The sequence below is a fragment of the Ochlerotatus camptorhynchus genome, unplaced genomic scaffold (assembly GCF_037179485.1).
Source record: "Ochlerotatus camptorhynchus isolate MF236.1 unplaced genomic scaffold, CSIRO-AGI_Acam_v1.1 ptg000364l, whole genome shotgun sequence".
In the NCBI taxonomy this organism is placed as follows: domain Eukaryota; kingdom Metazoa; phylum Arthropoda; class Insecta; order Diptera; family Culicidae; genus Ochlerotatus; species Ochlerotatus camptorhynchus.
In genome coordinates, this window is record NW_027040852.1 from 1,499,961 (window position 1) to 1,517,214 (window position 17,254).

Genomic DNA, 17,254 nt, shown 5'->3' on the forward strand with positions numbered 1-17,254 from the left:
AAGCCATCTGAAATACAGCCAACAGAAGACGCTAAAGGTCAGCCGTCAGAACATGCCTAAAGTCACCAGAAGACGTTTAAAGTCAATCGTCACAAGACGCTTAAAATGGTCACAAGACGGCTAAAGTGGCCATAAGAGGCCAAAAGTGGTCCGAAGACGCCTACAAAGGCCAGAAGAGGCCTAAAGTGGTTAGAAGACGCCTAAAGTCATCAGAAGACGCCCAAAAATCAGTCCTCAGAACATGCCTAAAGTCAGTCGTCAGAACATGCCTAATGTCATCAGAAGACGTTTAAAGTCAATCGTCACAAGGTACTGGCAAGCGTCATAAGACGCCTAAAATGGTCAGAAAATGCCTAAAAGAAGCCTTTAGTGACCAGAAGAGGCCTAAAGTCATCAGAAGACGACTAAAGTCAATCGTCACAAAATACCGTCAATCATCATAAGGGGACTAAAGTGGCCCAAAGACGCCTAAAGTCATCAGAAGACGCCTAAAGTCATTAGCAGATATCTAAAGTCATCAGAAGACGCCTAAAGTCATCAGCAGACACCTAAAGCCATCAGAAGACGCCTTAAGTCATTAGAAAACGCCTGAAATCAGTCCTCAGAACATGCATAAAGTCAGTCGTCAGAACATGCCTAAAGTAATCAGAAGACGAATGAAGTCAATTGTCACAAAATACCGTCAATCATCATAAGAGGACTAAAGTGTCCAAAAGACGCCTAAAGTCATCAAAAAACGCCTTAAGTCATCAGCAGATACCTAAACTCATCAGAAGACGCCTAAAGTCATCAGAAGACGCCTAAATTCAGTCGTCAGAACATGCCTAAAGTAATCAAAAGACGACTAAAGTCAATCGTCACAAAATACCGTCAATCATCAGAAGATGTCTAAAGTGGTAAGAAGACGCCTAAAGTGGCCAGAAGAGGCCTAAATTGGCAAAAGACGCCTAAAGTCAGTCGTCAGAACATGCCTAAAGTCAATCACCAGAACATGCCTAACGTCATCAGAAGACGTTTAAAGTCAATCGTCACAAAATACCGTCAATCATCAGAAGATGTCTAAAGTGGTCAGAAGACGCCCAAAGTCATCAGAAGATGCCTAAAGTCATCAGAAGACGCCTAAAGTCAGTAATCAGAACATGCCTAAAGTCAGTCGTCAGAACATGCCTAAAGTCACCAGAAGACGACTAAAGTGGTCAAAAGACGCCTAAAGTCATCGGAAGACGCCAAAAAACAGTCCTCAGAACATGCCTAAAGTCAGTCGTCAGAACATGCCTAATTTCATCAGAAGACGTTTAAAGTCAATCGTCACAATATTCCGCCAAGCGTCATAAGACGCTTAAAATGGCCAGAAAATGCCTAAAGTGGCCAGAAGAGGCCTAAAGTTATCAGAAGCGCCTAAAGCCAGTCGTCAGAACATGCCTAAAGTCAGTCGTCAGAACATGCCTAAAGTCATCAGAAGATGACTAAAGTCAATCGTCACAAAATACCGTCAATCATCATAAGAGGACGAAAGTGTCCAAAAGACGCCTAAAGTCATCAAAAAACGCTTTAAGTCATCAGCAGATACCTAAACTCATCAGAAGATGCCTAAAGTCATCAGAAGACACCTAAATTCAGTCGTCAGAACATGCCTAAAGTAATTAAAAGACGACTAAAATCAATCGTCACAAAATACCGTCAATCATCAGAAGATGTCTAAAGTGGTAAGAAGACGCCTAAAGTGGCCAGAAGAGGCCTAAATTGGCAAAAGACGCCTAAAGTCAGTCGTCAGAAGATGCCTAAAGTCAATCACCAGAACATGCCTAACGTCATCAGAAGACGTTTAAAGTCAATCGTCAAAAAATACCGTCAATCATCAGAAGATGTCTAAAGTGGTCAGAAGACGCCCAAAGTCATCAGAAGATGCCTAAAGTCATCAGAAGACGCCTAAAGTCAGTAATCAGAACATGCCTAAAGTCAGTCGTCAGAACATGCCTAAAGTCACCAGAAGACGACTAAAGTGGTCAAAAGACGCCTAAAGTCATCGGAAGACGCCAAAAAACAGTCCTCAGAACATGCCTAAAGTCAGTCGTCAGAACATGCCTAATTTCATCAGAAGACGTTTAAAGTCAATCGTTACAATATACCGCCAAGCGTCATAAGACGCTTAAAATGGCCAGAAAATGCCTAAAGTGGCCAGAAGAGGCCTAATGTTATCAGAAGCGCCTAAAGCCAGTCGTCAGAACATGCCTAAAGTCAGTCTTCCGAACATGCCTAAAGTCATCAGAAGATGACTAAAGTCAATCGTCACAAAATACCGTCAATCATCATAAGAGGACTAAAGTGTCCAAAAGACGCCTAAAGTCATCAAAAAACGCTTTAAGTCATCAGCAGATACCTAAACTCATCAGAAGACACCTAAATTCAGTCGTCAGAACATGCCTAAAGTAATTAAAAGACGACTAAAATCAATCGTCACAAAATACCGTCAATCATCAGAAGATGTCTAAAGTGGTAAGAAGACGCCTAAAGTGGCCAGAAGAGGCCTAAATTGGCAAAAGACGCCTAAAGTCAGTCGTCAGAACATGCCTAAAGTCATCAGAAGACGACTAAAGTGGTCAGAAGACGCCTAAAGTCATCGGAAGACGCCTAAAGTCATCGGAAGACGCCCAAAATTAGTCCTCAGAACATGCTGAAAGTCAGTCGTCAGAACATGCCTAATGTCATCAGAAGACGTTTAAAGTCAATCGTCACAAGATACCTTCAAGCGTCAGAAGATGCCTAAAATGGTCAGAAAATGCCTAAAGTGGCCAGAAAAGGTCTAAAGTGGTCCGAAGGCGCTTAAAGTAGCCAAAAGAAGCCTATAGTGGCCAGAAGAGGCCTAAAGCTATCAGAAGCACCTAAAGTCAGTCGTCAGAACATGCCTAAAGTAATCAGAAGACGACTAAAGTCAATCGTCACAAAATACCGTCAATCATCAGAAGAGTACTAAAGTGACCAAAAGACGCCTAAAGTCATCAGAAGACGCCCAAAATCAGTCCTCAGAACATGTCTAAAGTCAGTCGTCAGAACATACCTAATGTCATCAGAAGACGTTTAAAGTCAATCGTCACAATATACCGGCAAGCGTCATAAGACGCCTAAAACGGCCAGAAAATGCCTAAAGTGGCCAGAAGAGGCCAAAGACGCTTAAAGTAGCCAAAAGAGGCCTATAGTGGCCAGAAGAGGCCTAAAGTTATCAGAAGACGTCTAAAGTCAGTCGTCAGAACATGCCTAAAGTAATCAGAAGACGACTAAAGTCAATCGTCACAAAATACCGTTAATCATCAGAAGAGGACTAAAGTGACCAAAAAACGCCTAAAGTCATCAGAAGACGCCTAAAGTCATCAGCAGATATATAAAGTCGTCAGAAGACGCCTAAAGTCATCAGAAGACGCCTAAAGTCATCGGAAGATGCCTAAAGTCATCAGAAGACGCCTAAAGTCATCAGCAGACATCTAAAGTCATCAGGAGACACCTAAAGTCATCAGAAAACGCCTAAAGTTAGTCTCCAGAACATGCCTAAAATCATCAGAATAAGACTATAGTCAATCGTCACATGATACCGTCCATCTGCAGAAGCCGTCTAAAGTGGTCAAAAGACGCCTAAAGTGGCCAGAAGAGGCCTCGTCAGAAGACGCTTAAAGTTGTCGAGGTCGTCAGAAGACGTCTAAAGTTGTCAGAAGATGCCTAAATTGGTCAGAAGATGCCGAAAGACAATCGTCAGAAGACGCCTAAAGTTGTCAGAAGACGGCTAAAATCGTCAGAAGACGCCTGCAAAGTGTCGACAGAAGCCGCTTTAAATCGTCATGCCTAAAGATGCCAGAAGACACCTAAAATCACCAGAAATCGCCTTATGTCTTCAGTTAAGCTACTCAACAAAATACGCCTAATGCTGTCAGAAGTCCTCAGAAGAAGCCAAAAGTCGTTAAAAGACGTGTACTGTCGTCAGAAGACGCCTACAATCATTGGGCGTTCTTCGAAAAGACGCTTAATGTAATGTAACCATGTAACCGCTTTAAGTAGTCACTATTTTAGAAACTGCCACAACAAACTATTTTAGCAGCAACTTAGCTTATAAAGGCAAAAATCATCATCAGCATCAGGCAAATTTTGGCTGTATAAGTTGGCCTGCAGCTAAAATGGTTCGATGGGCAATGTTTTCAGGAGATGAATAAAGTCATAAAAAAACGCCTAAAATCAGTCGTTAGAAAAAGTTTAAAGTCAGTCCACACAAACGGGATTTCCTGAGGCATAAAATCTCTGAGGGAAGTAAAGCCGTTGGTCTTTGAGTTGATGGGTCGTTAGGTAGGGTCCAGGTGTGGGAGCATTGGTACTCAGTACGGAAATCAAAATCGACGGAAAAAAAACCAAAGAAAAAAAAGTTAGATGTGAGAAGACGCTTCAGAACCGTCAGAAGATGCCTCAAGCCATCAAAAGTCGTAAGAAGGCGCATTAGATCGTAGTCAAAAATGCAGAGTATAATTAAATCGTGTAGTTTAAAAACAGCCTCCTAAGGCACCTAAAGTCGTTAGAAAGCTAGAAGATACGTCAGGAAACGACTTAACTTGTCAGAAAAACGCCTAAAGTGAGTAGTCAGAAACCGCTTAAAGCCTGTCTCAAACCATCAAAAGTCGTCAGAAGACACCTCAATTCAACAGAAGTTGTCAGAAGACGTTAAAAGACGATAAATACGTCTATAATCGATCGATGCATTAAAGACGGATAGTTTCAAAACAGCCTCTTAATTCACCTGAAATCTCCTAAAATTCAAAATAAGCCTTAAGTCATTAGAAAAAAAACAAAAAAATAATCGTAAGAAGACTCCTAAAATTAGTCGACATAAGACGCCTAAAATAAGTCGACATAAGACGCCTAAAATCTGTTAACAAAAGACGATAAAAGTCGTTAGAAGTTGTTAGAAGACATCTTAAGTCGTTAAAAGGCGCATAAAGTAGCTTTAAGACGCTTAATTTAATCCCCCTTATTCTGCAAGTCACGTGACTCTCTGTCTGTGACTCGCAGAATAAAGAGGATAGCCTTCAAAGACACCACCCAAGAAGCACACGTTCATCAAAATAAGTTGTCGCAACTTGATTGTGACTGAAATAAGTTTACTACAGGTAACCACAACTGATAAGTGATAAGTGTGCTGCTAGGGCAGAAGTTGTCAGAATTTCAGAACATACTTTAGATCGTCATAAGACGCCTAAAGTCGCCAAAAACGGTTAATTCATCAGAAAACGGCTTAATTCAGACTTCAGAACATCCGTCTCACTCTGCCAGTTGTGCGACTCTCTCCATCATATTCTGCGAGTCACGTGACTCTCTGTCACCGATGCGGCAACAATTGTAAGCTCGTGTGAGGTGACTCTCCATTTGATTTGCAAGAAGAGTTACCTCACAAGAGGTGACAATTATCACCTCACCAGTGAAAGAGAGTCACGTGACTCGCAGAATAAGAGGGTCTGTCACTAGTGAGGTGGCAAAAGTCACGTCGTGTGAGGGTACTCTCCATTTGATTTGCAAGAAGAGCTCACCGCACACGACGTGACTTTTGTCACCTCATTAGTGACAACGAGTCAAACGACTCGCATAGCCGGCCTGGATTGTTCAGTACGTCAGAAGACGCAGAAAGTCGTCTCAAGAAATCTAAAATAAGCCTTGAATCGCTTAAAAAAGCACCTAGAAATCGTCAGAAGATCAGAAAACGACAAACGTATGCATCCAGAAGACGCCTACGAACGTCAGAAGACACAGTGTGGCTAAAATCAGTCCATTCCTTAGAAAAGTTTAGTTTTAAGTGTTTTTACACCAGGAAAAAGATTAACTTTCATGCTTGTTCATAAAAATATCCAAATGCATTGGAAAAACGGTTAAAAAAATTGTTTTCGAAATAACTCGGATGTGGAATTTTAACGTCTATAGACGAGTTCGTTATATTTATAAGTTGGACAACTTTGTCCAAGACGTCAATCCTCCAAAATGCCAGAGTAATATTTTCGTAAGATTTTGGTGCCATCTACACGGTTGAGTATTGAACTATCTGTTAATCTGGTGATGTCCTAAATAGATGGTCCTAATTATTGTGAGAAACTTCGCTCAAGGCACTAAATCACAAAAATACTTCAGGTTCGCTTTGGCGGTTTATCTTTAGTTAAAGTTGTGTACACTATGTGCATTTGCAGAAAGTGAAAAATACAACTTATCAAAATATCGAAAAATAATGGTTAAAAACATTTTTAACACGTTTTTATGAGATAAACAACTTTGTCCAAGACGAAAAAGTCTCTATAATGTAAGAGTTAAAGGTTAAGTTTTGACGCCTGCTGTGCAGATCAGTTTCGAATTATTGGATCATACCCAAAGATGGTCCAAATTATAATAAGTAACTTTGCTGAAAACATGTAAATCATGCTTCGTTTTGGAGTTATTAATTTTGGCCTGCTAGATTACATTCCTAGCCCACTGTGCACTGCAGCTTCAAGCTCGTTAAACACTCAACCAAGAAAGCTACTGTTATTTGATTGACTCATCGACCCAATCTTTTTGATCAGCACAATCTAACGGGGTAACTTTTTGCCACAGATTTGTTATCTAGCCTAAAACATTTCGAAACTATTTCTTGCTGAAATTTCACACCCATCGGAACCCACCGTGACGCCACCGACGACCGCAAAATCCACCGAAAGTGAAAGACTGCCGCGCATTGGACGTATTCCTTAAACATTTCTACACACTCACTTGGTCCTCACCCGGGTCGTCCTCTTCCCAAAGGAAAAACCGGTGCGGACCGGATTGATTGGCACCCACCCGGAGACAGCGAGCGCGAAAGGGAGCCTTCGGATGGACCCTCGCACTCACACACACACACACACACACAAATAATAATTACCATAACAATAAAGCATAATAAATCGAAACGAAAACCCTGCTTTGGAGGAATTTGTTGCCACCCGATCGCAACGGCCACCGACCGACCCCTTCTTGACTACCGTTGCGCGTGTGCATGGGTCATATGGGCGGTGTGGGAGTGATGCGGGATGTGCGAATGGTGCGAATGGCCCGAATGTGGCGGGTAGGATTGCGCGTGAGACAGCGGCGAGCCCTGCCCGCTGACCGGATAGGGCTGCTGCATCAGACTCTGATCGAGACCGTAGTGCCCGGTTTGCGGATGTCCCAGATGAGCATGCCCGTGGTGGCCGTGGCCGTAAACTAGCTGTCTTACTTTCGAATCTTCGTCGCCGATGTTGTAGCTGAGTTCGGTTTCCTCGAACCCGGTGGCAGACATCCGCTGATCGCCGCTGGATCCCGTGGGGGGATCCGGCGAGTTCAGACAGGTCTGGATGAGCGCTTTGCCCGCTTCCGATGTGATCATCGGTTGCAGCTTGCGCGTCGCGAACGTGTACACGTGACCAGTCTCGGAGGCCACCAGCAGCATCACTTGCGTGCCGGTCAGGGTGGATAGTTCGTAGGCCTGGAAGTAGACGAAGAAAAGAAAACAAATTACTATTAGTGAAATTATTTAAGGCCATTCCACTTAAAACAAATCTACAACGGTTCCGCATTTGCCCTTTGCCAACCGACAAGTTTGACCCGTGTCCCCTTGCTCCCCAAAAACCTCGTAGCACACGCGAAAGTGTGAATTTATGTTTGAACATATGTTTCTCATCTGCACATAATTCTTCCCTCTCCCTCCCCCCTCCCCCCCTTGTCAACCACCTCCTTTCCCCATTCGGGAACGATCTCACAGATCAAGCGCAAAGACACACAAAAACCGACGAAAATCAACGTCCGCCGCCTTGTTGGCACTTCTCGGCGATGGCTGGAGACCCATTTTAACACCTTTTTGCCCGAGGTCACCGCGGCAGCGGCGGATAAAAAGCTTTTGCACCTCGGAGATCCCTTTTTTTTCCTATGTCCGCGAAACCTTCTTCCACTTCTTCTTCTTCTTCGACCGTATGGTTAGCGCGGCATTCTCGGCATGTTTGAATTTGCGGACCGCGGCGTGCGCGGTCCAAAGAAGATCTTCTGTGACTGAGAGCGAGATGGAAGCTGTGCTACCGGGTAAGAACGAGGTCTTCCTTTCAGCCTCCCCCGCCCCACAACAAGTCCACAATCGGCGGCAGGAGAGGTGTTGAATATTGAATACATTTTCGCTCGGGGTTTTTTTTTCTTCTCCTGTGTGTTATTTTGGTGAATTCAAAAGTGCGGAATCTCGAGCGGAAGAAGCTCAGGCGGGGGACAACAACAGACATTCAATGCAGTTGGTGGCAGGCTGCTTTTGAAATACGCGCGCAATGTTGCAGAAAATTAGCATAACCCACCGCCGCCGTCGTCGTGGTAAGTAGGAGGATTGTAGGAAAGAAGGAAGTGACAGAGTGGCGAAACGGTTGGTCGCTGAAAGGGATGGCATCAAGGGTGGGCAGTGGTGAGGGAGTTGAGAATTTAAACGAGCCGCAGGTAATCCTGAAGGTGCAAAATAAATAATAGAATGGAACCGTTGAGGGATATTGGGGGAGAATGGTTGAAGTGAATCTTAAATTTAATAAGAATGTATTTGCTTAAAGTGTTGAAATACCTATACATTTGAAACCTACGACCATCTGAATACATTAGTCTGAAAAGCTTTTTGGGATTGTGGAATCGAAATTGATCAAAATTTAAAACTTAAACCGTGAATTGACTGGAATAACTTGATAATTGTAAGACCCAGAATTACTCATGCTTTTTCAGTAATGGTAATGGCTCATAAAAAGCATGGATAATTCCTTAAGTCTGTTATGCTCTCGAAGAGTTGGAGCAATGAGCAGTACAGCCCACTCCAACTAATTATCGGATAGATGAAGAGTTTATCCACTATTGCCTTCGAAATAAAGGAGACAGATTTCCTCAGTTGAAGGAAATACAATTACAAATCAATTTTAGCAGACTCCCAATTCGCAAGATTTTTCTAGGCAAATTACCAATCCATACTCTTAATCGAATGTTCAAATGAATTCAAGATCCAATCAGTGTGATTCATTGACCCATGTTCAGACTGGTGCTTTCTTCGATAGTTTTTCAGCAAACTATTTTATTGATTTGGCTCTCCATTCGATAGAGGCTTCTTGGTCGACTTACATACAGCTATACAGACTGATTGTTAACCTAAGTTCCTAATTATACTCTTAAACGCAGACTTGGACAAATTAAAATAAGTTTTTGCTGAAGTACCAAATTTGCTATCTTTTTTGTTATATCCGGTTTGAAGGACCAGTTTATGTTGGGATCAGAGATGTTGTGTCTGTGAATTTACAGACTTTTATTGTTTTCACTGACTTTTTTTTCGGTACAGACATGTACAGACTTTTTAGTTTTTTTTCAGAGATATTAACAGACATTTATAATCAAGGGAAAATTTTAAAATTTATTTGTTTACACTGTTTTACATCTTTAATCAACTTACACGTACGATGCATTTTGCAACACGCATTAGATATTCGTGCGTTTTCAAATCCACCACACACGCTCATTAAATTTTACTCTAAAGTGAGTAGAATTCTACTCACTTTCGGTAAAAGCCGAACTACTCTAAAGTGAGTAAACACATAGTTACTCAATTTTGAGTAATGGGTGCATCTGTCAAATTTAGAGTTACTTCTACTCAGTTCTAGTTTTAATAAAATTAACGGAAGTGAGTAAATATTATACAGTTCTTATATAATTGATCGGTTCATAAAATGAGTAATTTGAATTATCATTGGAAAACAGCATATTAAACAAAATATTATAGCAATAAAGATCCATTGCAAGATTTTTAACGTCAACATGGGATGTTTCGAACTCCTGAAATTAAATTTAATTCGATCTATCAACAATTCCTCGATCACAGAACCAGACATACACCTACCAACACTTCAAACATGCTAGTGACGGAATTGTTCCGGACACTACGAGTACAAGAACGCTACTTCTGGAATTGGTAACCTTCGTTTCTGACCAAAATAGACGGGGTCTTCTGGTTTTGATGTCGATGTCGATTGTTTAGTCAGGGCACATGGTGTCGGGCTCGGGGAAATTTGACGGAGAATTTGACCTCCTAGTGATAATCGTTGGTTTCAGAAGAAGTTACAACGATGCAAATGCAGTTCGTCGACGTGAATTCCACACTTATTAATTGTTACAGTTTGACGCAAAGGGGTTTAACGGAACGATAATTTTATATTTTTTTTTACAAAAGAACGATGAGTAATTTTTGTTGTGGATTACTCAAAAGGGAGTAAACTTTAATTTACTATAAACCGAGTTAATGTTACTTAGTTTGTTAAATAAATGTTACTCAGTTTTTGACATTTTGTAAAAATACCGAACTGAGTAGAAGTTACTCACTTTAGAGTAAAACAAAACGAGCGTGCGCGAACTAGCTGTCACTGTCATAGCAAGGGGGGGGGAGCTAACTGTCAAATACGAACAATCGTCGCCTAGCTCACATAACGCGCATAACTGGTTCCTAACGACAGCAAGCAACGATGGTTTGTTGATGTTTGGAGCCAAATTCACATATGGAAAATCCATGAGTGTAAGCAGGTGAGGCCCAGTGAATTTGCCATCTCTTTCGTTCTCCGTCTGTTGGAATTGGTGACAGAGTATGACGTCACACTCTTTCAACAATTTAACCAACGGGAGAACGAAAGAGACGACCAATTCAGTGGGTCTTACCTATTTACATCGATGGATGATCAGTAGGCCGATTTGATAGCACATCCCGCCCCTGTGTTATAGACAGTCATAATTATAGATCTGTCAATGTGCTGCCAGGGATGGACCGAAAATGGAACACGTAAAATTATGAAAGATTTTGAATGTTAATAACTCAGCTGCCCCTGAACTATTTCAATAATTTTATCTCTAATCGATTAGTAATATTCATACGCATCTGTTAAATCTAAGACTTTATCATTTTTCAAAATTTTACTATTGAAAATCGCAAGAATGTGCAACTGTTCCTTTGGTAATTAAAATTATCACCGTTTGCCTGAAAAAGGCGATTTCCCTACCACAGATTTCAAAGTTGAATTCCATACGGTCTCACCAAACGGTGTTTATTCAATCACCGGGTGGTGAGTGTTGGTGTTCTCCAGTACACAACGAAAGGCTCCCCACAAGCAGCTAGCAACCAAGGCTGGTCTCAATCGCTGATCGGATTCAGTTCCAGTCACCGTGTGTGGTGGTGTCCGGTCGTCGGCATCAGCAACAGCAGTGTTATCGGCACATGGTGTTGAACATTGTTCTCCAGTACACAACGAAAGGCTGCCTGCAAGCAGTGAGCTGCAGCCCACATGAGCATCCATAGAAGGAGGAAGAAACCGCATTGCTATTGATCGGAATCAGTAGCTCTTCGTGAGTCACTGTGGGCCATCTATACCAAGCGCGTCACACTCATTCCAAACAACATACAGCTCACCAGCCTCATCTGTGTTTAACACCTTAATAGCTCAGCATTACTAAACCATAACGACAAAACTGTCCTTTTCAGGACCACCATAAATTTGTAAAAGAGTATTTTTGGACATTTGTCAAGGTCATCAATCGGATGTTTGTTCTCATATCCAGATAGAGCTGGAATTAGGGCGTAACAGCTTTTGTAAACAATGACTTCTTTCGATGATGTCTTGTTATTTAAGGCTTGGCCACGCAAATCAACATCACCATTATGTAGTTTAACACTTCCTCTACCCGATACCCGACGGTAATGTTAGTTTGCGTGGGCATGCCTTGAATTCCTAAAAATCATCGAGAGAAGTCATTGTTTGCAAAAGCTGTTACGCCTAATTCCAGCTCTATATAGATATGTTTAAATCTAACATACCATGTATTTTAAGGCAACATTGGGGGTCGCGGCATGAAAGTGGTTTGATTATGATCCAGAGATGATGGATTTTAATTCTTAATACGCCAATCGATAGGAATATTTTCTACAAATCTGCTAAAATTAAGACATTATCATTTTTTCAAAATGTCACTATTGAAAATTGCACGAATGTGCACTGTTGCTGTGATAATTAAAATTATCACCGATTGCCTGCGAAAAGCGATTTCCAGATTTCACAGTTGAGTTCCAACCGGTCTCACCAAACGGTGTTTATTCAATCACCGCGTGGTGAGTGATGGTGTTCTCCAGCACACAACGAAAGGCTGACTGCAAGCAGCGAGCCATACCCCAGATGAGCATTCATAGAAGGAGGAAGAAGCCGCACCGCTATTGATCGGAATCAGTAGCTCTTCATGAGTAGCTGTGGGCCATCTATGTCAAGCGCGTCATACTAAAGAGTATAAACAGAGAAAACTCCGCTCAAATTCCTATTCCTACACAAAATACAAGCTGTTAACGAATAAGATTAATTGTATAATACCACGTAGACCTACGTCACCATTGCGCACAAACCCAGAGGGCTGTTCCTTGTAGTTTTTAATATAGAATGCATACCTTAAATCCTATTGAATTTTTAGTTAACCCATCTTAAAATAGATGGTTTGGTGCTATTAATCTCCCTATCAAAATTCAATTTATCTGCACCGTAGAGCCACACTGTGTGTTTTCACTACTCATCTGTGTTAACTACGTTTTCAACAATATTAGTGAACTAATCCCAACTTTGAGTCGACCTCATTTGTTGTGAAATCGTTATTAAGTTCAATTTGTTAAAAACAGGTCTTATTTGCTCGATTATGACTTTTACTGACATTTTCAATTTTGCATCAATTTCATGATACCCCCCCCCCCCTCCGTGACACGCAAAACTTCTACTATTTTTATGCAGCCTATTTCCAGAAATTTATAAAATTCGCAAACATTTTTCGCAGACTTCTGAAAAAAAAATCTGACATCTCTGGTTGGGATACCTTTGAATTTCCGTGCAGTTCGTCCTTGAGTGACCTTGCTTAACTCTTCGCATCGTGCGGCTGCATCCATATGGACCGATCTCGTCACTCGCAGGCATCCTCAACCACCCTGAAGCGATTATGGAGCTTTTAAAGATATAGGGTTACGGGATGTAATGTCAATCAATGTTATTCATTATGTATTGAACACCAGTTACTAAAAGTGGATACAATAATACACTCATTAAAATGATTTGTTCACAAATTATGTGTATATCGTACAGCATAATATTACACAACAAGCGGAATGACCAATCGAATGTTTGGGTGTAATATCCAATATGTGGTAATATTAGTATGTGGTACAGTAATGACCCGATTTTGTGCACCCCTCCACGCATTAGACTTTTATCATTAAATAATTTCATAAAATCGTAGTTCCAAATCATTCTCTTGCAAGATGGGTGTTTAAGGTATACTTTGGTCTAATAAGACCACTGAAAAATCGCATGGGATTCGTAAAACATTAAAAAAGATTTGTATCCAGTGAGATGCTTTGGTCCCCTTATCATTATCAAGAGCTGACGTATACTAAATGGACTTGAAAATGGCTTGCTTAACGCTTCAGTGGCGCCAGCATGACAAATGCAAGCACATTCCCAACTAAAACCATATTTGCGAAGAATATGATGGAGAGTGTTATTTCTGTTTGTCTGTGGTTATATTTAATTAAAAAAATTATTTTTTCTTCCGTTTTTTTTAAACCATAAAAAATACAAATTGAGTCGTATAGCTTCAAACATTTTAATTTGATCTGGTAAACAGTATAAGACAGTATAAGAGTAGAATCTCCCAAATGAGCAACTATGCATAGCAAGGAGCTGCGCATAAAGAATGGAATGATTTTTGACCATGTATTTAAAATCCCTACTAAACTGAGACACGCCACTTGCAAAAAAGAAAGCAAAACTCACTGCATCCATTTTCATGCCAACATTTAACTGTAAGTACATGCCATAATCCGACAGCAACTTCAGCAACTAGGTCACTCTGTGTAATGCAGCTCCAAGAGGGAAGAACGAACGCAGTTTGGCACTCAAAATGCGTCAAGAATTGGCAGTGCAAAATGAGCTTCTAAATTTAGCTCAGCAATCGCAGTCAGTCACAACAGTGGTGTTTCAGTGTACGATTAGCGTAATGAAACTTGCTACGGCACATATGGGACCAATCCATTTCCCGGTGACCACAACCACACAGTGGTTGTGCCACACTGTCGAGAAAAATTGGGAAAATGGAACTACGATTTGAACTTCCAAACATCCCAAGTACATTGGTACCAAACACAAGTCAATAGAAGGGAATCCAAACCGATTAGCTGATACTTGGCCTAGCAAGAAGGGTTCCACCGGCGACGATCGGGGGAAGAGGAGGTGTGTGTATGAGAGTGAGACACAGAAAAGATCAATCTGTCGATCGATCCGGTCAGATTCTTTTCTTTTGGCGTTCCGTGAAAACAACCAAATAACTATCCACAATGACCAATCGTAAATGGCCAGATCTACGACGCAGTGCCGGTCAGTCAGCGGGAACCAGAGCGATGGATAACCGTTAAAACTAATAATAGCGCGCCTTTGAAAGGTTTGAATGATCCTCCGATGATGATGATGATGATGATGATTCGTTTGGCAGCGAGGAGGTGAAGTAAAAAGCGTCGCGCCGTGGAGTTGATCGTTGAGAAAAATTGATATTTAGATTCTAGCTTTGCAGTCAGTGTGATAAAATCATGCTCGAATGGGGTTTTAATTAAAAGATAAATATGTGAGTTTGTACAAGTCCAAACGCCCCGCTCTCGTTGGCTGGTGTGATTTCGGTTTTGTGTTTGCTTGCTTTTGAGGTGCTGATTCATCTGAGGAAAGCAAATAGGCATTGAAATCTCAGATATCTGCAATTTTGCAGCCAACGACCGCATCATGAGCAAATGAGCTTCGGAAGACTTAGATCTTCAACCAATTTACATACAAAGTAGGGTCCCATTTGAGGGACATCAGGGGGGAAAAAAACAACCCAGCAAGCAGCCATGTACCTGCGTATAATTTTCCGCCCACCACCAGTCAAGATTTCCTACCATCATCATGTGTTGCCCACTGCTGCTAGAGGAGGATTGACGTTACAATAGACCAGTCAGCGCTTGGCAAACGCAAAATAATAAAAATAAATTAAATTATTCAATCGGAAAGAAACGGCAGCAAGCAAATGCTGTCCGAAGCCGAGGGGACCACGATACGGAAATACATTACCCACTTCAGTGCGTGGGATTGATATTGCATTATTAATCGAACGTACATCTAGTAATGAGTCGTTTTAAAGTATTTTTAATTGGATGGAAAGGAGTTCTGTTTGAAATTTCTCAACCCTCTTCCGCCGCCGTCGTCGCCACCGCTGGAGGATCAAGTTGACCACATTTGGACCCGCAGACTTTCGCAACCTAGCAAAGGGGGTGATGATTTGCAACCACCGGCAATCACCAGCTAATTCGCAGACGTCCACTCGGCTAATGATGAACACTATGAAAAATGAGCTCAAATCAACGTCACTTCGCAGTGATTATGCGGGTGCGGGCGACGACGACGATGTGGAGAAATTACAGGGCATTCCAACGCCGCCCGATGATGTGTGCTTGATGCCACTCAAGAGCAACTCGACGAAATTCCTACTTGACTGACCTTCCAGCAGCTCACGAGCATGTGGAGAACCTGTTCACTTTCAAATGAAGCTGCACGGCGCGATTACGGTCGCTCGGCGATCGATTGCTTGCCAAAAAGGAGCGAATGTTTGGATTGATAATTAGAGATTAATTGAAGAAGAGCTTCGGTACTGGATTCCTCTGAGAAATCGTCAATTTCAACGCTATGCAGCGTGTCGGTACAGGAAGGTTGCAGGTCGATAATGTGTGGAGGCGCTTATGCATGCGTAGTCAAGTCAAGGTGGCACCTTAATGAAGAGGTCGTTGTTAAATTGCTCTGCCATCTTGCACGTAGATTTTGTGTGTGTGTACACATGTATAGACAATAGATTGTTTTAAGTACCCAAGTAACAAATTTGGTTTTGTGAGGGTTCTGTAGACCATGGTTTGGACTTGTAGCATACTTTGAAACGCATACTTTGGCGATCAGGTGGAACCTGCTCCTACGTCACTGTCCATTAGAGATGGGCAAACGCTCACGAACCGCTTATTTGATCCGGTTCGAGAAAAAGAGCGAACGATCCACGGTTCTACAAAAGTGAACCGCGGCTCTCAAACGAACCACAGCTCAAAATTGAACCGCACCTCTAAAACAAACCGCAGCTCAAAATTGTACGGCGACTCACTATGATAATGTCGCACGAACCGGCTATCCAGTTTTCCACACTGGGCAATGGCGTCCTGTAGGTATGAATAAATATATCCTTCACTGTGGTTTTTGACACTAACTGGAGGGCGCATGTTGTTCCATTTTCCTCTGTTCCTGGGAGTGGGAAAGAGAGGGGTGACAATGCGAACCTCCAGTTAATGTCAAAACCACAGTGAATGATACATTTATTGATACCATACTGGACGCCATTACCGAGCGTGGAAAGCTGGATAGCAAATTAAGCCGCTGCTGATCGACGGGATTCTTCCAACAATTTCCATTGACAGAGGACAGTCAGCGCCTAGTGGTAGGTCCGAATCCAGTGCAACACAGGAATCAACAGAGACTCAAGAAAATGATGTTACCGTAAGTGCTTCATCATCCGTACCATCGGTCGTGCGTCCAAAATCGGTTTTGCAGTAGTTAATAGCGATTTTTTTTTAGATTACTAAACCAATGTCTGTCCAAAACACAGATCATTTGACATTCAATTGTTCAAGATGATCTGCAAGGAATTTCACCTCTTCTCTCTACTCGAAGACACAGAATTCAAAACAATTGTAGGAATGTTGCATCCTTCCTATAAATTTCCCGGCAGAAAAACACTCACAAATAGCCTGTTACCAACTGCTTACAACGATCTCTTATCCGCAGTGCAACAGTTACTCGACGATGCTCCCGCAGTTTGTATTACATGTGATGGTTGGACCAGCATGAATAACACAAGCTTTTACGCGTTATCTGCTCATGTTTTGACTCTAAAACGGTGCTCAAATCTGTTTTGTTGGAATGCTCGGAATTTCCCGGCAGACATACGGCGAAAAAAAAATTCTGTATGGATCACATCAGTCTTGACGAAGATTTCTATCAATTCCAAGGTAGCAGTTCTCGTAACTGATAATGCCTCAAATATGAAATCAACTGCCACGCTTCCCGATGTACCTCATTTAGGGTGTTTTGCACATTCGCTCAACCTT

At 41.9% G+C, this 17,254-nt stretch overlaps 1 protein-coding gene across 4 annotated transcripts in view; it reads right to left on the bottom strand.

Moving 5' to 3' along the window:
• The window catches only part of bs (blistered), a 637,488-nt gene that overhangs the window by 561,934 nt on the left and 58,300 nt on the right, over positions 1–17,254 (bottom strand). For 3 of the 4 annotated variants that reach the window (XM_065232172.1, XM_065232173.1, XM_065232170.1), the window contains exon 2: positions 7,250–7,498. In XM_065232172.1, coding sequence (XP_065088244.1) covers positions 7,250–7,498 — 249 coding nt within the window. Of the gene's footprint in view, positions 1–6,154; positions 7,499–17,254 lie in introns of those variants that run through there. The other variant, XM_065232169.1, reaches the window with a different exon arrangement.